Below are 21,987 nucleotides of genomic sequence, written 5' to 3' on the forward strand. Positions count from 1 at the left end.
AAATGGCACCTGCCAGGCAAGCAGGGGCCCTGGGAGCAAATGGACAGGAGGGTGACGACCCCCCTGGGAAGGCAGGAGCCCGCAGAGCAGTTCCAGAGGCAGATGGAAACTTGCTGGTTTGTGTGGGGCCTGCAGTGCCGCTGCCAACGCTTCCTCACGCTGCTCGTGGGCTCTGCTGCTGCCCTGCCTGCCCAGGACTGATGCTTGTGCGGGAGGCCAGAATGTTAGGGTGCCCTCTCAGGTGCATCACCTCTGGGTTTGACCGGCAGCCTCAGGATGGCCTAAAATATTAGCGAGGCAGCATGATCAGAGGTGTTTGAAAAGCAAAACTGTTTTAATTAAGGTGAAAATAAGAAGCCATGCAGAAAAAAGAGAAAAAGCTGTGCCGAGTGCAAGGAGGACCTTTGCACTTGCTACAACACCCCAAAAATGCCCTGAGGATCTTGGTCTATTCTCTTAAGCATGTAACAATCCAGGCCGGATTCTTGGCATCCTGCCCAATAGAAATAGGAACAGGGCTTGAGGCACAGTCTCAAAGATCCAAGGGCTGCGTCCGTCCTGGCACAAGGCCAAAAAAGGTATCAAAACCTCTGGTTTTTACCTCATGAGTGAAACAAAGAATGGAACCCAAATCCTTCCCTTAAATGGAAGCCTCCTTGCCACTGTGGGGCTGCAAACCCTACCAGGTGAGGTACACTTCTACACAGGACCTTGCTCATTTTTCCGTTGCCAGCAGAGTTTGCAAAGTTCACTTCAAAACAGTTTCTGATTGCGAAATGAAGTTTCTACAAATGACCACCAGTGCAAAACCAAAGCTTCTATGAACGAGAGAGCCCCTGCTCCCCTGGTTTCCTCTCCTAGAGCAGACAGATGATTTCTAGCAGCTTGCTGGGATTGTCCAGAAACTTCCTCCGCGCTGGCTTTTAAAAATGCCTGCAATCATACCCCCGCACACAAGGGCCTCAGGTGCAGGATCTCAAAGATTCAATAACAGTTTCGGGTGCAGATTAATGCAAAATACAGTAACAGTATGAATCACCCCAGAACACACATTTTGGAGGAAAACACCAGATCCTGTTAGCCTGGCCTGGAAAATGCTACATTACCATTAGAAACATATTCCTCCTTGCAATAACGACATCAGAAGGGCAGCTTATCAGACACTGTTCCCGGTCCACATTAAGAGCTGCAAATGAAGACGGTCTCCAAGCTATTAACAGCTCAGAATCCTCATTGGGAGCAATCTGATGACCAGGACAATAGCTTCTCCCATACTATTTTCCATTCTGGTTTCTCTTCTAGCCTCCTTCCCTGTGCTCATCAGTTCAGACTAACAGATGGGGGCCACCACTTCCATCAGCTCTTCTGGAAGGTGGAATGTAACAGGCCAGCTGGGAAGGAGGGCCAGAGCACCTCAGCCCACAGTAGCCCCAAGGCCAAACGTGATTCCCAGAGGCGCAAATGTACGGCCCCCGTGTTTGGGCTGGAGCCGCTGTCAATGGACCTGAAGCCAGGAGAGTCTGTGGACTTGGTGCTGCCAGGCTTCTCCCGCAAGGCGCAGGTGAGGTCCCCACCACGGGCTGAGCTGGGGAAGCATCAGATCCCCTCCCCTGGGCTCGTTCCACAGTCCCTTGACATTTGCCTGGGGAAATGAGCCTGTTTGGCTCCCTTTGTGCAGCTCACAGTCAAAGCTCAGGGGCTGAGTCGTCTACGCTTTCTGCTGGAATCACTATCATTAGTGGCACTGGCACGGCAGGAAATGTTCTGAAACAGCCCTGGAATCAGATTGATGTAGCAGAAGCAGTAGGAGGCCTTTAGGTGCCACTTCAGGCTCCTGCTAAGCTTCATCCCGCTCTGCTCAGGTTTTCCAAAAGCAGCATGGTGCTCTGCTTTCCCTTTGGAGAACCACAGCACATCCAAAGCCATGTGCTCCTGTTTTGCAGTTTCCCAAGAGAGCTGAGAGGGAAAAAGTTGAAAAACGTCAGCAGTCGTGTTGGACTCTAAAGGGGAAAACTGAGACCATTTGAATTTCAGTCAGGGAAACATTTTCTTAAATGAGGCTTGTGCCAAGAGTGGGCTGGTGGGAAGAGACAGGAGGGAGTCAAAATCATCTGGTTTAGACTTTTTGAGAGCATTTTGGTGCTCAGGGGTTGATATCTATGTGTTGAAAATGCATGTTTGCTGTGTCTGTGTATCCCAGAGAGCAGAACTTGGCCTGCTGGCTGCAAGCGGGAATGCCCAGCAGCCCAGCTTGCCTGCACAGGCAGCAAGAACCCCTGGAGAGCCAAGGTTGGCTTTTAATACTGAAACCACACTGTGAGTCAGTGCTGGTCATGTTTTGAAATATTCCCCCCGCAGGCCCGGCCCCCCTTCCCGGGGCTAGCTCTGGAGAGGCTTTGGAGGAATATCTCCGAAGGGACAGGACAAAAGATTTCAAAAGAGGTTCTTACCCCCAGATTATTCCAAGTCGTTTATTCCTCAAAGGGGTCCAGGGGCCGAAAGAGAGAGAACAAAGAAATCCAGGGGTCTTATCTAGTCTCCTATTTTGGGAGGGTCCTGGCATTCAGCCAATTAGGTGTGGACATGTAGGGAGGAAATTCCAGAAGGGTCAAAAGGCGAGAGACCATTCCCCTAAAGAATTGCAAGGTTTCTCCAGGAGGAAAATGCCTTTGAAGCCCACAGTCAACAGGCACAACCTGTCTGTGTTTCCATCACTTTCGGGGAGGTGATTGCTGTAATCAGTTGATGATTCTTCCTTGCTGCTTTACTGGTGCTTTAAATTCTCTTTGTCATCTCCCTTTTTTAGGGATTGCTGTGTTCCTTCTTTTGCTTTTCAGGTTTGCTTTTGTTCCCAGTAAGGCCACAGTGTTTGGTCTCCTCTCTTGCTGCTCTGCCTGCATGACTGTATCCCCCAGAACTGCCCTATCCAAAGCTGACCTGCTAGAAAGGAATTTCTTCCTCCCCGCAGGAGAATGTGCTGTTATGCTTTCAGGTAGCCCATTCCCTCCGTGGAACACGACTGCATAGCTGTGTGCAGGCAGAAATCAGCAGGTTTTTGGCCCTGTTGAATATGCAGATGATTTGGTTCAGGTGCTCTTGTCTCCATCCTGCCGGTGCTGACCTGCTCGGCCCTTCCTTCCCACCAGGCACTGCCCTACTGCCCCTGGCCAAAATGCTGGAGCCAGACAGAAGGGATTCAAGTTCACCCTTGGGAATTCTGTGCCTGTACCTCCACAGCAGAAAGGGCTTTGGAAAAGGGGTCAAGGAAGGACGTCACCAGGGCATGGACAGGTCTCCTCTTGTCCTGTTTCCTCAAGTGGCAAAATCATGGTTCCATGTCTTTCCTGCAGAATCTTCAGGGGGTGCAGGTCTCCATGGAGAGCTCACCTTACTTCCAGCTGGCGGGCCCCAGTGATGCATGCCGTGCCGTGCCAGGAGGCGCCATTACCGATGTGCACGTCCACTTCACTCCTGACGAGAACAAGGTGAGACTGGAGGAGCCAAAACACAGATTTATCTCCAAAGCCATTGTTGTCCCTGCACTCTGGGTACAGCCCATGCTGTGAGCTTGGCTCCAGGCCGTGGGCAGGCAGCCTGCAGCCAGTCCCAGCTTGGCATGTGCTGTCAGGCCCTGCACCCAGGCCTGACAGGCCCTGCTTCCCCTCGCTGCACATTCCTCTGAGCATTCCCAAGGGAAGAAAGATGCCCAGGGAACAGTAGGCAAACGGTAGAGGGGTGTTGATAGATGTCTGGCCATCTCTAGGTATAGTGGAAGGGGTTTCATTATTCTGCAAAGTACTAGAGGAACAAAGAGGTCAGAGAGCTTTCCGCCTTCCTGACGGGCAACAGCTTCCCTGCCTCACCCGGGGCTGGAGCAAGGACGGTTCTTTTTCACACCCTCTGTTCTCCAGCCTTGCGGCTGTGCTGTCCCAGAGCACAGCTGACCATGATACGGCTGCAAGGCCAGGGCAGAGGATGTGCTGTGCCCGTGGGCCCAGCCTGGCACAGGCACACTGAGCTCTAGGTGCCCTTAGTCAGCAGGAGCTTGGTGAGCTGCAGGGGACTTGGACACCTGCCTGAAAGAGCTCGTGTAGGGCAGGTACAGCCTGCAGGCAGGCAGACCTGTGGGCCCAGAGCCGGTGGCAGCGACACTGCTGCGGCTCTGTCTTCATGCCTGTCACTGTGGCTGCTCTGTCAGCTGGCGCCCATTCCATGCCAATTGTGCTTTTGCGTGCAAGTTTGAACACCAGTGCCGAGGCCCTGGCAAGTCTGCTCTCAGCGCTGTGATCTGGAGGCTCGTTCATACAGAGGGGTTTAGGACATGGCATGGAAGGGAGGAAGCCTTGCAGGGAAACAAAGAGAGGCTCTTTGCAACAGCATCCTGCTACCTCTTAGCACTGTTCTTCTCGTGACTTGGTTGGAGAGGCAAAGTTAGAGGGGAGTTCTGAGCAAACAGATATTTCTACACCAGGCCAGAGGTCCAGGATCTCTTTGGGTGCAGCTGTTCTCTCAGTTTCCTTTTGCTGCTTAGATTCAGTTTAACACTTTGTCCTATTCTCAATCAGTGGGAATATAGTAACCTAAGGAGGAATGTCCTGTGTTCCCTAGCTCCATGTTCCTTAGAAGGGACTTAGGAATTATTTAACATCATTAAAATTGAGAGTAAAAATTATGGTGGCCCTGGGCACTTGTCTGTATGACCCAAGTGACACAAGAGCTTAATGCCACTGAGATAGGTTTTGCAAAGTGCACTGCTGCCTTTAAAATGTGAGATATTAGTAGAACTTATTGTTCATTTGGGGGTGGAATAGGTAAATTGATACCCTTGAAGGGATATAGGAAATGGCTTTTCTTCTGCCATGGAGATGGCACCAAATGACCTGTGCTGAGACAGTTTCTTTTCCTGCAGGTTTATTCCCATGAGCTCGTCTGCGTCAGTGGAGAGGAAAGGATAGTTGTGCCAATTCGGGCCATCCCTGCCCGAGCTATCCTGGACTTCCCAGACGAGCTGGACTTCTCAAAGTGTCCGGTCAAGGGCAGCACCCGCAAGAGTCTGCTGATTCAGAATTGTGGTAGTGTGGCAGCTCATTACCAGCTGAGCACCGAGAGGTGAGGCAGCTCATCTGTCCTTGTGCAAAACACCTTTGGGGGATAACAGAGTTGGGAAAGAACAACAGAAGGAACCAGAGCATGGGAGCTGCTGCCCTGCATCGCTGGCTGGAAATGGGCAGGATGGATGGCATCTGCTCTTGCTTTCAGTGTTCTTAGCAGGATGCAGCCTTTGAGCTTTCTCTGCCCCAGATTTCCTGGGGGGTGCTGGAACATGTTCGTTGCTGGCTTGCGCCCTCCTGAGCACAAGCAGCTTCTGAAATGGGTACTCACCACTGTCAGCCAAACAGACCCATTCTCTGGGAGGACACAGGCACATGGCTTTCCAGTGGTGCCTGCATCAGATGCCCAACATGAGCTGTGTTGCAGGCAGCCGGTGCAGTTCCTGTTACTTAAAGCTGATCTGATTTCCCTTGTCAGCTGAGGGCATCAGTCCCCTCTTCTGTTCCACGATGAACCTTTGAAAGCCGGTTTAAAATTTCAAACACGTGCTTTAAATCTCTGAATAAGGTCGTGCCCCCTTTCATTGAGATCTCATTTTATATATTCTGAAGTTCCTGTGTTTCTGCTGTTTTTTCATTTTGGTTTGTGTTAAATGTTTGCCAAAAGATCATGAATTCTTCATTGGGAACTTTCATAAATGTCAAGCTCCTCCAAGGCCTATCAATACACCACATGCCCATAGGCATAGGCACAGGTGTATTAGAAACATGAGACATTTAGTGACTATGTGAAAAGCAATTGGGCTGATTTAGAAGATAAAAGTATAGAATAACTTTCTCTAGAGGGGACCTCTGGAAATTGTCCGAGCAAATACGCTGCTCAAAGCAAGACCAGTGTCCGGGGATTGCAAGGGGCCATTGGGAGATCTGGAGTTGTCTTTAGATGCCATACAAGGAAACAGACATACAAATGGACTAGTTAAAAAGCCGAAGACGACCTATTAAAACCCCTCCATGACCTTATCTTTTCTGCCTGTCGGGTGCAGTAGTGATTCATTGAAAGGGTAGATCTAACAGGATGAGAACTATCTTAAGGAACAGCTGACAATTAACTCACTATATTGCTCTAATCAAGCCATAAAAGGCCAAAATTTATCCTGCCAGCCCCATCTCTTGGCAGTGGTTTTCATTTGGTTATTATAGCGTCAGGGATGTCTCCTTCACAGTCCTTCTTATCTGTGGGCTCAGGGAACAGCTTAGTGATGTTGACTGAAATTCAGAGGAGTTAAGTTTAACTGTAGAGCTTGTGTCCTTGGGTCTTGGGGAGCCAGGTCTATATGAGAGATGACTGCTCCAGCAGGAACAGGGGAGTCTGGTGGGTACAGCCTGGGGTGGGATGTAGGAGATGCAAGGGCTGATTTGCACTCAGTTTTTCAGCCCTGACAACTGAAACTTGGCTGGATCCTCTTCTCCTGGTAATTTGAAAATAAGAAGATATCTTCTTTCTCACGCAACCCCTGAGGTCACTCCCAGGAGTGTTATTCACATCCTGCCATCTGAGGGCAGGAGTATGTAACATGGGGCAGGAGTGGGAAGGGAAGGGAAGGGAAGGTAGTGCTGAAGTGTGGCCAGGGACTCCCTTAACTGGCAGCTTCTCTTTCTGGCAAAATTCCTGACAAAACAATAAGAAAAAAATCCTGTGCCTTGCCCACACCAGGCACCGATCCCCCAAGCCCCAGTAGAGACCTGCAGCAGTGCTGGCTCACCCTCGGGGCAGATGTGGGAGCTCGTACAGTAATCGGGCTCCGGGGCTGCTGGGGCCTTGTCTTTCCTCCTCTCTCCCCAAAGTCTCACATCCAGCACATAAACATTGCTGGCCCAAGGCTTCTCCATCAGCCACTAGTGATGTTCTCACTAGTGGTAATGGAGCAGGTCAGGCCCATAACTGCAGCAATAGGTCCTTAGTGAGCAGAACCTGAAGCAAGTTCATCAGCTGTCACTACTGACATGAATGAAATTCCGCTTGCCAGATGTTCTCTATATTTTTGTGTGTGATAAGTTCATCACCAAACTCCCCAGAACACCCTTTCTGTGCACAGATTGACCACCAGCAAAGCACTGAGGAACTTTTGTTTCCTCAGTGGGGCTGTGGAAGAGCACAAAGCCCAGCAACTTCTGGGCAGAAGCACATTTCACCTGAGCTGTCCCTGAGCATCAAAGCACGGAGTCTTGTGTTTGTCAGGCAAGAACTGTTCACCTGGTGACCAATCCTAATTGCTCCTGTTACATCCAAAGTGCACCAAGACATTTGCGTAATTATTTCCAACACATTGCGCAGAGTTTGTCTGGTGAGCCAAGCAAACAGTTACCAGCCTGGATGACAACCCAGGGCGCCAGACTGCATTGCTGGTAAATACACAAAACCCTCCTGTTCTGCCTCCTCGATGTGCTCCTGCTAATGGTGCTTCATATGGCTGGGATTGGATCCTTCAGATTGTAAATGGCATCCTCCGTTTGGGTCTTGTTTCCATGTCACTGTATTGCTCTAATCTGCATTTGCACTCTTTCAGAGTTTTGATTGCTCCTTTTTGTAGAGCAGCTTTCATTGAAATGCTGACAAAATGTGCTAATTCAGGATCTTTTCAAGGTAAAATAAACCAAAGAGCCACACTGCAAATTCAACAGTAGTTATTCCGTGGTCTTCAAGGGAAAGTTCCTTCTCCCTGTCTGATTCCTAGGCTGTAATCTCACAAGAGAGGTAGTGCCCTAACATTTGCATCTCTTGAGAGGAGGTTTATAGGTAGCAGGAAAAGAGAAATTCCTGAGGCAGTCAGTGTCAAGTTATGCATGCAGATAGCTCTTAACTCTCTCTGTGCTTTTCACAAACCATTCTCTGATGGGATTGCTGGCAGTCAGAAGGCTGGATGCAGAGTATGGGGGGGATTAGGTCGTTTTATCCCACAGGATCTTCTGAGGGCTGGATCTCCTCAGAAGTGGGTCAGTAGCTGTTTCTGATCCTGGCTGTTCTGTCTGTCTTGGCCGTAGTTTGTTTGCTCCCTGCTTGCCCAAGTGAGCTGAAGTGACCTGCACTGCAGAAGGAATATCGTGGCCAGATGTCCCCCCAAGTCCTGATCCCTCTCTTTGTGTTGCAGTCCTTTCTCCGTGGTTCCAGCCGAAGGAATTCTGGGCCCTGGTCACACCATGCAGGTGACAGTGGGATTTCACCCGCTGACGCGCGGTGACCATTTTGGGTCCCTGGTGGCGCGCTGCACAGGTGAGTGCTGGGCAACGCACGGGACACAGGACAGTTCTCCACCATCACTCCCTGTTCATCCCCCTCAATTCCCTCTAGATGTACCTCCTCTGTTCCAGCTCTGCCCCAAAGAAAACTGAAATAGCTGGTGTTTAAATGGTTGAAAAAGTGGATCCCCTCTAACAGGGCTGAGATTTTTGGAATTCTGTTTTGCTGGGTGTTGCAGAGTGGAGGAAGGAGGAACCCTGATTCTCCACTACTGTGTGGCTACGCCTGGGTGAAGTTTTATTTTACTCCTGGGCAGTGCTGTATGTGAGCTGCGAGGTCTCCATCAGACTCTCTCCAATGCAGTGTATTTCTTGCACACCTCTGTCCTGTATGCCGCTTCTCCACTGGCTTGTCACAGACCCTTTTACTATTTTGCCCTCTACACATCCATGCAGCTTTTGCCTAATAACATCTTCAGGCCCTCAAGTTCCTGTATGGTGACAAATCAAGACAAATTTTTCCTCGTCCCCATTTCCCAGGCCATTCATGCTGTTGCAAACCTCTCACATCTCCCATTTGATTTCTAGACTGAGGAATCCCATTCAGACTTCATATAGAAGCTGCTCTGTACTTATTAATCTTTCCTTGTCCTTTTGTATTTAACCTGAAATGCTCCATCTTGGTTTTTGAGATCAGGACAATATGAAATATTTCAAGACTGATGGGGCTGTGGGTTTGGACAGGAAGATGACGATGATGATGATTTTTATGGTGTTCATTTTGTAGTGGTTTGTCATATTGCAAAGCCAGGCTGGTTGTGTTTCCTCTCCTGTGTCCCCTCCTGCTGTGGGCTGTCACTTCACCTGTTCCTCTGGGTCTCCTTTTTCTGCCCACATGCCCCCAGGCGTATTTGCTTGTCAGCAACAAGGGATCCAAGGGATCAGGAGGGGCAGGAGTCTCGTGGGATGCGCAGGGGAGACCTCGGCAAGCCAGGATTGACCAGGGCTCCTCAGTGTCACCTGAAGGACTTTGATGCAGAAATCCCAGTGGTCTGAGTGGGTCACCTGAGCACATCTGACAAATCCCACTGTACATACTGTCACCTTGGGGCCAAATCTCTACAAACACCTTGGAAATAAGGTGGTTAAGGAGGTGCCCAGGACATCCTCACGCCGTACACACAGAGCTGTCAGGACGTGATAAATGTACTGATCCATGGAACTGCTAATACATTTAAAAGCTATGACACTTTCTTCCGTGACCTGTGGTTTGCTTTGTTCCTTGTGCTTCCATCAGCAACTGAGCTAGCTGAGCAAAGACTCTGCTTTGTTCCAGGTGAAGAAAGTTTCTTCACATTCCTTCGCGCAGAAGCTGCAGATGTCAACATTGGATTGAGCACATATTCCCTGAAGGTTGAGAAGACTTTCATCACCACATCAAGCCACACAAGCATGTTCATCAGGAACAGGAGTAACATCACAACCCACTTCCAGTGGAAGATGTTTCCTACTGAGGAAGCCGACAATGAAGAGAAGAGGAGGTTGGTTTGAAAGATACGTTTCAGTGAGATACATGGCCCAAGACTGAAACTAATGCATGGCCTCAGGGGGGTGTTGGTGATTTTGAATGGTTTAGGCCAAGTAAACCATCCCTGGCCTTAGGGTGTGTGTCCCTGGGCTGCAGGAGCTCAGCACAGCATTCCAGTTCCATTTATACTCCAACCAAGGATGGCATTTTGGGAAGGAAAGGTTGATTGCAATGACTGGTTTTCCTCAAGTTCTAATTGGGCTTTTGCCTCCCTAATCTTCTTCCTACATGACCTGGCAACATCCCTAAACGTTTCCTGAGTTGCCAGCCCCTCTTTGCAAAGGCGATACGCCCTCTTTTTTCCCCTTAGTTCCTTCCAAATCTCCTTGCCCATCCAGGCTCGTTGTCTTCCCTGTCAGCTCATCTTTCAGCACACAGGGACAGTCTGTTCCTGTGCCTTCAAGACTTCTTTCTTGAAGTATGTCCATCCTTCCTGTACCCCTTTGTTTGTAAAGGCTGTTTCCCAAGGTCCTCTCCAAAACAATCTCTTGAACAGGCCGAAGGCTGCCTTCCAGAAGACCAGAGTGTAAGTTTTGTTGATGCCCCTCCTTGTTTCACTGAATGTTGAAAACTCTGTTATTTCACAGTCACTGTACCCCCAGACAGTGGTGAACAGATGAAGTTCTTTTAGTTCTTAGGGAATCCAGTACCTGGATCCCAGGGAGGCAGCAGGCTTCCCTGTGGAATGGATCCGCTCGATATGCAGGGCCCTCATTTCCCCTTAGAAGGGGTTCACTTACTACCACTACCCTTCTTTTCTTCATAATACTTGAGGCTGGGATCTGTCTGGCAGAAAAAGTGCAGCTGTCTCCAGACAGAATTTTCTCTTTTAGTGTCATCTGTCTGAGCCTCTGGATCCAGGGCCTCATACCTATTCTGTCAGGGTGCAGTCATGGGGGTCAGGACAGGATTTTATTACCTCCTCAGCACAAGCCCATCTCCATTCCCCACTGTCTCCTAGGTCTCCTCCTTCCGCCTGATCACAAGAAGGGCAGGGCTCCTCTGACTCCTGCTGAGCTTCTCTCGGGCTTGGAAGGGTGTAACTCCAGCAGTTTAGTTTTGTTTTGCTCTCCCTAACGCTCCTCAGCCTTTCCGCTTCTTCCTTACCTTCTGCCACTAGACAGAGCAGATCATTCACCTGCTCACACTGCACGCAGGTGTCTTTCACATTATCCTCTGATATTAACACCAGGCTCAGACCCTCCCTGCAGCCAGGGGCCTGGACAGCTGTGTCCTTCCTGGGGGGTTCTGTTTGAGATAGTACACTCTTGCTGGCGGCAGCAGCAGCAATGACTTTGGATCATTTGTAAACTGTTGCTGGGGAAAAAAAAAAAAAGCAGAAAGACGAATGAAAAAAAAAAAGGCAAGCACCTCACAACCAACCAAAAGACACAGCCCAGTACACAAGGAGGGTGGGTGGCTGCAGCCTTTCTGCTCAGCCTGCTTGTATCAACTGCCACGCAAAAACTGAAAAAATGCTGTGCAAACTGCCAGCCCAAACTGCTGTGCCAAAACTGCCGTGCCAAAACTGCCAGCCCAAACTGCCGTGCCCAAACTGCCAGCCCAAACTGCCGTGCCCAAACTGCCGTGCCCAAATTGCTGTGCCCAAACTGCCGTGCCCAAACTGCCGTGCCAGAACTGCCACGGCAAGCGCCTGTTTGCTGCGGGCCAGGTCGCTTGCACTCCCCAGAGCCATTTTAAATCACCTGCAAAGGAACAGGAGGTCGACCCCCACCCGCTTGAATGGATGGCAAGAGGGTCCTTTAGTGCCCTGGGCTTCTTGGTTCTCCACTGTTCTCTGTCTACTTACACAGTGTCTGACTTCCATACAAGCTCTGTATGTTAAAAGAAAATCCCATGACCTTCTCTGGCTATTTCCCTGGGCTGTTTATTTCCATTTTTTCCTACTTGCCTGCCTCAGCCTGGATCCCAGGTGATCCACTTTCCCCTCAGAAGAAACTGGGTTTTCTTTAAGTAAACTTCAACCTGGTTTTGGTTTTCTGGATTTTTTTCCAATTACATTTGTTTTCATGCCAGTTTGTGTCCTAGCCTGTCACCAGGACATTTTGTTTTTCCTTACTTCCAGTCTTAGGGATGGTGTTAGTTCTAAGGCCAACTCTCCTGCTGTCAGAGATGCTTTTGAGATCTCAGAGCAGAGAGGACTTTTTTTTATGAGAGGAGCTAGTGCAGGATCCTTTCCCTCTCTGGCCATTCTACTACCATGCACTGGGATGGGACCCAAAAAGCTCTGGATCCTGAAAAGATGATCTCTCCAGGAGTTTGCTGTCTGTCTCCTGCACCAAGAAGTCCCTTCCCCTCTCACAGCCTCTGTTTTCATGCATATAAAACCTTGGATGTCACTGAAGGGATGCGGTGCCTGAATTCATCAATTTCCTTTGGAAGTACTCTGGGATGCTCTTGTGAAAGACAGAGTAGGGAACAGGACAGGTCCAAAATGGAAGAAACAAAGAGCGATGCTGGTAACACGTAACCACAACCCAGCTTCGTCTCCCTTTCCCAGGGAAGTCCTGCAGTGGGTGCACCGTGATCTTTATCTGCTTCCCCCGAGCACCTCAGTGGTAGGAAAAGCCAGCTGAGGTGGCTGGTGGATTCTCCCTCAGTTTTGGCAGAGGCTTTGAGGCAGGAGACTCTCTTGAGGGATGCTGGCTTTCCAAAGCTCTCCTGAGCTTGCAAGTGTGGAGTAAAGCTACCTGCTGAGCTTGTGCACAACAAGTTATCTTCTGATCCGATTGGGACCCTCGTGGCTTGGGGTCAGCCCTTGCTGGGGAGCTGCCGCTCCTCCCCAAGTGCTTTGCTCTCCCGCACTTCCGCTTCTCTCTGCAAATATATTAAATGACCTGCTGGCTTTGTCTCTCCCTGCGGCTGCAGGCAGTGTGATTTGCTGGAGCCACCACCAAAGGTCTGGATGGAAGACTTCATGGAGGAGAAAAAAATAAAGAAGGTGAAGGGCTTTTGTGAAAATCGCACCTCCCTCCTGAGCCAAAAGGTCCAGGAGGAGAAGGCAAAGGTGCAAGAAGACCCCCTGCTGTTCTCCAATGACTTTTTTTTCATTGAGCCAATGGTAAGTGATAGCTGAGAACCTCATTTTCCTCCTCTTCCTTCTCCTCCTTCTCTTTCTCCTCGTCCTCCTCCTCTTCCTTCTCCTCCTTCTCCTCCTTCTCCTCCTCCTCCTCTTCCTCCTCCTCCTCCTCCTCCTCTTCCTTCTCCTCCTCCTCCTCCTCTTCCTCCTCCCGCCCACCCTACCCCCGCCCCTTCCCCCGGGTGCGGTCACTCAGCAGGTCCTCAGCTGGCTCGGTGTGCTCAGAGGGAGGACATGGAGTTTCTGGTGCGGCTGCAGAGCTCACTGCTGAAAGTATTTCTGCCCTGCAGGCTCAAGGCAGGGCTGGGAGCCTGACAAAGCTGAGCTCTGCTGCCAGGGCTCGAGCTCAGGGCACTCCGTGTCCTTGAAGTGTCCACAGGGAGCAGTTTTTGTAGGTAGGGGCTCCCCCGACACGTGCTGCTGCGTGGGGTTCAGCGGAGGGTGTTGGAGCAGTGCCAGTTCACGGATTGACCTGAAGCATGCAAGGGTTCGCTGGGAAAAGGAGGCCAAATTCAGCCCAAGGTTAATCGTAGAAATGCCTGTCCCTTCCTCTAACCACGACTCGCACTGTTTGTGAGTCTCCCAGTGTCATCTGTGAGCCTGGACACAAGGGTGGGAGGTTATAATGGGCATTTTGAGTTCTCTTGCACACGGGGACAGTAAACCTTTTCTTTTTCTGTTTATGCAAGCAAACGCCCATGTCCTCCCATCAGCCAGAGCCCTGATTCTGAGTATTGGCATTGTGAGAGATGATGAATGCCTGGTGTCTGCACAGTGCAAAATCCCTTCTCATCCTGGAGTAAATCCTAGAATAATCCCAACCTCTGCTTTCTTTGAAAAAAGGTTAAACTAATATTTTTCTTTCCAAGGAAGGGGATCGTGTTCTTGGTTACTCCTATGGCCCGTCTAAGGCCAAGAGCCACCAGTGCACAATGGCAGTTAGGTACCACTGTAGCTGACTGCAGCATGATGTGACCAGGAGCTTGTGTCAGAGCAGCAGGAACATTGTGGAGAGTGGGGGCTGATCAGCTGAGCATTGAGAGCGCCCAGTGGTGTGTTGAGCTGGGTTTAGAGTGTTTCCTTGGGCTCCTTATGTTGTTCGCTCATCACTGATGCTCTAAAGAAAGGCTTAGAGGAGTGGTTGAAAACAAGAAGTGTGAAGTTTGAAGATAAATCTTTTTCTGTCTCTTTCTGTTTCAGGAGGGAGAGATTGGGCCACGTTGTTCGGCTGAAATCAAGGTGACCTTTAAACCCCTGGAAGCACTGGAGTATCAGAGTGTGGCCTACTGTGACATCTCAGGTACAGCTCCTTTCCCCTGCTTCTCTCACCCACAGTGAAGCCATGGAGCAAGCCTGAGCCCACTGGGCTCCCATGTAACTGCTGGGAAGAGTTCCTGGTCAGCAGGGCAGTGCTGGCACATCCCCAGTGTCCCTGCAGCTTCCAGGGAGTCTCCCATGCAAGGCCAGGGCTCGGAACACCTGTGTCTGGATTGCTGATCCCAGAACAACCCAGGCAGTGCAGGGAGATGTTTTCATGGCACAGCTTTGCCAGCATTTCCTCAAAGGCCAAGCAGCTACAGAGCAGAACAGCTTTAGTGAACAAGCACTAAGCCCCTCTAGACCACTGGCCTCCAGGATGGGTCCATTTGACATGGATCCACCATCAGGCAGTCGCAGCTGAGTTAGAAATGTGCTCCCTGAGCCTGGATCACCTCCAGACACCACCAGGCCAGCAGGGGCGGAGCCCCGCTGAGCCCAGGGTGTTGGTAGAAGGACCACCCTTGGCCAGCACCTGCTTCTCTCCCTGTGTGGGAATTGTCACCTTGCAGCTCTCAGTCTGTGCAAACAGAACACAGTGCCGAGTGTCAGAAGTGGAGGACAGCAGTCCTGTGCTGCTGGGCCAGGTGGTTTGGCAGTTGTTGCCTGGCAGTTTGCCAGGTAGCAATTGCCAAAGTCTTCGTGAGCTTTGTGCCTTCAATGAATGGATTTCAAAGCTCCTCTAAGTGCATGGGGAGGAAACCCTAGAGTCATAGTATGTTAAGGATGGAACGGACCTCAAAGACTGTCTAGTGCCAAGGCCCCTGCCATGGGCAGGGACACCTCCCACTAGACCAGGTAGCTCCAAGCCCCATCCAGCCTGGCTTTCAACACTTTCAGGGCTGGAACCTCCACAACTCCCCTGGGGAACCTACTCCAGCGTCTCACCACCTCACAGTAAAAAAATTCTTCTCAATATCTAACCTAAATTTCCTTTCTTTCAATTTATACCTGTCACTCCTTGGCCTGTCGCTACAGGACACCAGAGATGTTTTAAACTCAGCAAACTGGTGGCTAAAATTGGAAACCAGCCCAAGGAATGGGTTAGAAATTGCAAGTCAGCCCCAGGGGATATCTCCTGAGGGAAGAGAAGGGTCCATATCTTCTGCTGCAGCATCAAGAGCTGGTTGCATGCAGCTCAGATTTAGGGTCTAGCATTGAGGCAGCCTGGAAAATCCAGTAGAACAGAGGGAATTATTGTACTGAAATGGACATCTCTCCCCAGGCCGTGAGAGCAGGCTGGCCCTGCACCTCAGAGGGGAAGGCCGCAGACCCTTGGTTGAACTCAGCTGTGATACCCCGAACCTTGGGGAAGTTTTTGTCAAAACCGCCCACACCCATGAGGTGAGCACCAGGGGTTGGGATGGATCCTGATGGCTCCTGAGGCAGCAGCAAGCCTGGTGGACCTGTGGAATTCCTGGCAACCTGGGCAGTTGTGAGCAGGGAATAGCTGATGTACTGGTCAAATCTGGGCGGGGGGGGAAGGGGGTGTTCCAGAAAAATGTGTCTGTTGTTCATGAAGCCCCAGTCCCTTCTTTTGGGCAGCCTTCCATAGGGATCAGCTGGGAGGCTTCCTGCAAAACAACCCCTTTTGACCCAACGCTGGGTCAAAAAGCTGTTCAGAGGCTTTTGTGGCAGCACCAGACACAAGGCGCCTTTGTACTGGGCTGTTCGGAAGCAGCTGGGACAAGCTGGCTACATTTGAGCTTCAGTCCACCGCAAACAATTTTTAGTCAAGTGTCTCCTGCTCATTCCTGGAAGTCACAGGAAAGCCATCCAGCCTCCTGGCTCAGTGCAGGCCCTTGCAAAGGGCTTGAGGATTCTTTCCCTTGCTGTCCAATCCCTCACCACACTTCAGGCTTGGTGCATCTCTGGCTCTACAAAGAGAAAAGTGTTCCTGGGAATAAAGCAAAAGATTTTTCTACCTATTTGCCTCCCCCCTGTTGGGGGTCAAGTTTGCAAAAAAAAAGAGAGAGCAACTGAAAGAGGCAGAAAACGAGGCACTACATCATGCCAGACACTTTCAGAAGTTTGGTTGTGGAAGAGAAAGACACGTTGAGTTTTCTTACCAAAAGATGGCGCTGTCTGTACATTTTGATGTTGATGCCTCCTTCTCAGTGTATTGTTTTCACGGTATGGGAAAAGGTAAATGCGTAGATACGGTACTGCTGGAGCTGCGCTGACTGGGGCAGCAGCAGCTCTGTGGTGATTCACTACGCAGCTGCAATCACCCCACGTTGCTCTCAGGGCCAGGTCTGAATGAGCTTGGTGCTACTGACCAGAGGTGGACTGCTCTGTGTCCGTGGGATAACCCCAGGGTGACTCCAGTTATGTGGAGTTATGTGAGCTTCGCATGAAAACCCAAAGGCAGAACTTGTCCTGTTGTATTTTTTTGACTTCTGCCGTCCAGCAGCACAAAGCATCTTCTGCCTTTTCTGGGTGTTAATTGCGCCATTAGAAAATGACTCCCAAGAAGGGAAGATTTCACGTGTACTTGCATTTTGTTTTCTTGCTGCTGCAGGTGAAACTGATGAACAAAGGAGTTCTTGATGCTCCCTTCACCTATATCCCTTCAAACACGGAAGTGGGCTGCTGCTTCAAGTTTGTACCCGAGGAGGGCCTCATTGCACCAGGTGGGATCCAGACTATTCAGATCTCCTTGAATGCCGCCGTGTTGGGGCGGTTTGAGGAACCATTCCAGTTCCGTGTGGCTGGATCTCCTACACCTGTGATCCTGACCATCGAGTAAGGACTCTGGGAGCTTACTCTGGGTGGGCACATCTGTAGCTGTCTCTGGGACATCCCCCACCTACCTCATTTTGGGGTCGGGCAGAGAAAAAAGATGTTTCCTGAAGTCTCAATCTCTGCTCTGATCCTGGCATTGCCTTAGTGTGGGGGTGCCTGCTGCCCCGTGTGGTACCCAGGAGCTGGAATGACTCCTCCCTGCAGGGATGTCCCTCTGCCTTGGGCCATGGCAGGCAGTGGCATGGATCAGCTTTGGGCAGTAGCTGCTCTGGGATGTCCCCCCTGAGCACCCAGCAAGGCCCCCAGGGCTTTGGAGATGGGCCAGCCTGGGTGATTCTCCACCAGCAGCAGTGTTTTGAAAAACTTCTGTTAATAATCCATCCCAAACGGGCAGCAGCAGCCTCAGCTCACCTCTCATGGCCATGCATGGAGGCAGGCTGTGCTCCGAGCTCCTGTGCAGAGTGCTCTGCTACCTCCTTTCCACAGCCAGGAAAAGGCTGATGTGGGAGACAGGGAACTGTGCAGCAGGAACCGTCCCAAGGACATGGGCTTCATCCCATAATCCTGGCCCTGCAGAAGGGAGAAGGGGTGATGATGGGGGAGGCAGAGCTCAGTCCTCAGGACCACAGCAGCATGAGGGCTTGTCCCTGCTAGCCTGAGGCGTGTGCTGGTAGGATAACGTAGTGTAAGCAGGAAAGCTGATGCTGGCTGCTCTGGAGCTTTGGAGCTAGGCTGCTGCTGTTGGGAGGCACTGGATCAGGGCAATAAAGAAATGAAAGCAATCTGCAGTTGATTATACCAATAAGATAAGGGAGATGGATTAAAAAGAACATGAAACTTATTACTTAGCAGGAGAAAAGTGTTGACTAGGTCTGCCCATAGTAGAGAAACAATTACACTGGCTTTGCTTTTGGAGGAAAAGTGCTGCTATTTTTATTTTGGAAATCAAGAGGGAACCTTTCACCATCAAATAATTGATTCTCCTCTGTCCCTCCCCCAAACTCGTCATGTGTAGTGGTGCGGAAGTTTTCTATTACATTAAATGTATTACAGTTGTATGGTGTACCCTTGATTTTCTGTACTTTGGTTCAATGTACCCCAGTTCTATACTGTTCTATTTTTAAACTCCCTCATGTTGCCGTCTCCCCCTCTGCCTCCCTCTGCCTCTCCTTGTCTCCCCAGTTACAGTCCCTGGTCGGCTACCCTTTCCCGCCTTGTGTAGCTGTCTGTCATCCCTCAGGGAGATTCCCCCTCCCTGCCAGTCACCCAGGGCCTGTCCCCCAGGTCTGGAAGCTTCGATAGGAGCTTCCAGGTGACTGGCTGATTGGAGGGTCCTCCCCTGCCTCTTTTTGGTTACTGGTCGTTGTCCTTGTCTATTATGTTAATGAATCCGCTCCTCTCCTACCCTACTGGCGTATGCGTACCCACCCCGAGTCTCCACCTCCTGTGTGAAACCCCCTGCCTCCCAAGGCTCTGGGTCTCTCCGAGGCTCAGGCTTTAGGACGAGGGTCCCCTCGCATCAATAAAGCCGAAGTTCCAGTTGCCTCCGAGAGTCCCACCTTTCATTCCTCCACCATAGCAAAGCGGCAGGGCGAGTCGGCAGCAAAGATCCCACTAAGATCCTGTGGGGACGTGTCGGGGCTAGCCAGGCGTGAGAAGACATGCGCCGCCGCAATCATGCGTGGGATGTTATTCCATAAGCAGCTTTCTCCTTGAGCAAGAGAAGGTGTCTCTTGTTGAGATGTGTAGAGCGGAGCCAGGGACAGTCCTGTGAACACAGTAGAAGACACAGTTCACTGGTCCTTGACTTTTAACCAAAAGGCAGGGTGCGCATTGATTGGCGTCAACCATGAAATAAACTCGTGTTGGGCAGCTTCAAGTGCTGCCTTCAGTGGATGTTGGTGACTTTTAGTGCCTGTCTGCTGAGTTCAAGGCCAGGGGAGGAGGTGTGGTAGATTCAGGACACCCATGTTTGGTTGTTTAAGCTATTGCTCCTGGCTGTGCCAGCTGGTGCACTAGTGACAAGCTGGTCCTTTCCTCTAGGATTCATCTGTCCACTGTGTAGAACTGTTAATGCTCTTTTTGGAGGATGTTTGGGGCTCCCCTGGCTTCATGTCTCAAAACTCTGTCTGTAATGATTGTGTGGGTCAAAATCTCCTGAGAAAGCTTCTCCATGGGAAGACCAGTTACAGCCAAGTAGCAAAGCAGGGAACCTGTGGCTGGAAAGGCTGGTTACAGAAGTTTGTGGGGACACCTTTATGTCCATCCCATTACAGATGGGGAAACTGAGGCACGGAGACACATCTGGATGGGTTTTCAGGGTCCCTCATGGGACCACCGGCAACTTGGGGGCTTTTCCTGCCTGCCCTGCGTCCAAAGCCCCATCAGTGGCTGTGGGCTGCTGGCCTCTTGGCTTTAGCTGCCTCCTGTGCACATGGACACTGTGCTGAGCACATGGTGGTGCGTTGATTTGAAACCCACGATGCCCCTGACACCAGGTTTTGTGCCCCCAAGCCACGACAGCCGGAGGCTTTGCAATTCCCTTTAACGCAGCCATTTCCTCCTGTGTCCCTGTCATCGCAGGGGGTGTGTCGTTGGGCCGACTTTACACTTCGACACCGATGAGCTCGACTTCGGTGACATCTCCTTTGGTGAGCGTTCCCTGCGCTGGGACACAGCGGGAGGGATCTGTGTGCTCCAAAATGGAGCACTTGAACGTAAAAGCATCCAGCACTGCTCATGTTCTGCCACAACAGCCTCTTCAGGGTGTTGTAATAGATACATACTATTAAATTCGTGGATTAAAATTGTGTGTATTAAAACTTTGCAGTGGAATGTAAAAACCCCTGAATTCCTGGAAATAGTTCCAGGGCATCTCTTTGCATACCACAGCCTTTTCACAGTCCAAAGGTGTAACCTCGACATCTGCCAGAGAGATAACCGGGAAACAGCCCATTAATCATGGGCTGACCACATCTTCACAGTTCATCAGGAGATCCGATCCCAATCTGGGCGGAGGTCGGCAGAAAACCTTCTGACAGAAGATTCGGAGACTTTTCATTCAGACGTCTTTTCAATTTCTCAGGAAACTCTTTCAGATATCCCTTGCGGACACCAGACATTTCAATGATTCTGTTATGTACATGATGTCATGTTCTTCGGGTTCTTTGTTACCGTCTTGTTTTCGCCTCAGGGTAGAAAAATGGTATAAAACGCCTACCCTGAGACCCCGAATTTGTGGGCAGTACTCCGGAGAAGCACCCTTTGCTGCTCCCGGATTGTCCACCCAACCTTCGATCGATGTTGTCCTGATTTATTGTGGCGTTTCCCGAAATTGCTTTTCAAATTTGTTAAATAAATCTTTGATTTAGGAAATTGGCTCTGATCATTTATAACAGTGTGAACTGCAGGTGCCTCAGGTAGCATTTTGCCATTGTGGGATCAAATAGGAGCAAGTATTTTCTGGTGTCTCTGTCCTGGTTTAAAAGACAGATTCTGCCAAGGAAGGTGGCAATCTTCACGGAATGGAATGATGACCCTCCTCTCTCCAAATTACTATACCTTTGAAATTACAGGGCTTCCAGGCAAAAATATGGAAAAGGAATAGCAGTTCGTTACTAGAATATATCAGGACAGCACAGACAACAACGCAATGCCAGAAGTTTCCAACCCGCCGAGTCCTGTTTTCCCCTTTGGTGTGGTTATGATCACAGGCTGGAGGAGCGGTGGGCTCTGGCAGGGGAGTGATTTCCCTCCCAGCCGGCACGGGCAGGGAGGGAAGGAGGAAATCGCTGCTTTTGCAAACTACGGGCAGCAGGAGATGTGGGCACTGGCAATCGGGAGCAGGCAGAAGCGGGGACAGCGGGCAGGTTCGATCACGGTGCTGAGCCCGGCGTCAAGCGCACGACGTCCCGCAGCAGCACGCTGCCGACCTTCCCGAGCCCCGCGCGGAAGGACGGAAAGGTCTGCCCCCTGCAAACCTCGGCTCCGACTTCACAACCGCCCGCGGCATCACGGCACAGCTCCCAAAGAGCCCCGGATGGAAAAGCCCACCCGCACAGCCGAGACCACCCCAAACCCCCTGTATTTCCCTTCCCAGACTGAGGCCAAAATTCACTACGAAACCTAAACTCATAACAATGAAGTTGTTGAACGTTTTAAGAAAACTAATTGCCTCTCCTGATCTGCTTCTTCGCCACCCTGCATCACCACTGAGGCACTGGTTAAGTTGCCTTTTGAATAAATGAAACAAGAAAGGCAACAGGTAGAAACGCATTCCTAAGGTCTCTTCAGCTGAAGGCAGCTGTTGTATCTTTGCTTCTTTTTAACTGTTGTTGACTGTTGTCTGCATGTGGTGACCTCAGTCTCATTTGAGGTTTTGACATCTGTGTTTGTCCCTTTTGTGCTTCTCTTGCCTCCCTGCTGGAGTCCCTGCTGGAGCCGGCAGTGATTACTGTTGATGGGCACAGAGAAGCTCTGGGCTGCGCCTGCAGTTGTTTTTTTCCCCCACCTGTGTTCAAATGACTCTTGGTGAGCAGGCCTGGGGAGAAGTCTCCTCCCCACAGAGCTGGCCAGCCAGTCCACTGCAGAGCGGGTTGTGGCTGGTGTCCGGGCTCTGCAGGACATCCCCACCATGCGTGGCACTATCTCTGGCTTTCCAATATGGAAAGCAAATCTCAGAGTTAAGGTGGGGTAAACCCTTGCAGGCAGCAATCACAGTGAGTAGTATGGGTGCGATGTCCCCGCTTGTTGGGTCAAGGCTCGGGTTTGCCTCCAGCTGAGTGGGCTCTGAGCTGTCACATGCCCAGTCTGTTTGGCCCAAACCAAAAGACGCCTTAAGAATTCTGCAGAGAGAAACTGCATTAGGGTGCTTTGCATCACGTTCTAGTTCCTGATTCCATCCTCACTTTCTTCTGCTGTAGCTTCTTCTCAATGGCGACTCACTC

At 50.7% G+C, this 21,987-nt stretch overlaps 1 protein-coding gene across 1 annotated transcript in view; it reads left to right on the forward strand.

Moving 5' to 3' along the window:
• Positions 1–21,987, forward strand: part of LOC136296101 (hydrocephalus-inducing protein homolog) — a 199,731-nt gene that overhangs the window by 135,120 nt on the left and 42,624 nt on the right. Inside the window, 2 exon segments of the mRNA XM_066194924.1 lie at positions 16,818–17,041; positions 19,625–19,692. Of these exon segments, the coding sequence (XP_066051021.1) occupies positions 16,818–17,041; positions 19,625–19,692 (292 nt within the window).

The sequence above is a fragment of the Chamaea fasciata genome, unplaced genomic scaffold (assembly GCF_029207755.1).
Source record: "Chamaea fasciata isolate MVZ Bird 193981 ecotype frontalis unplaced genomic scaffold, bChaFas1.0.hap1 SCAF_12, whole genome shotgun sequence".
In the NCBI taxonomy this organism is placed as follows: Eukaryota; Metazoa; Chordata; class Aves; order Passeriformes; family Sylviidae; genus Chamaea; species Chamaea fasciata.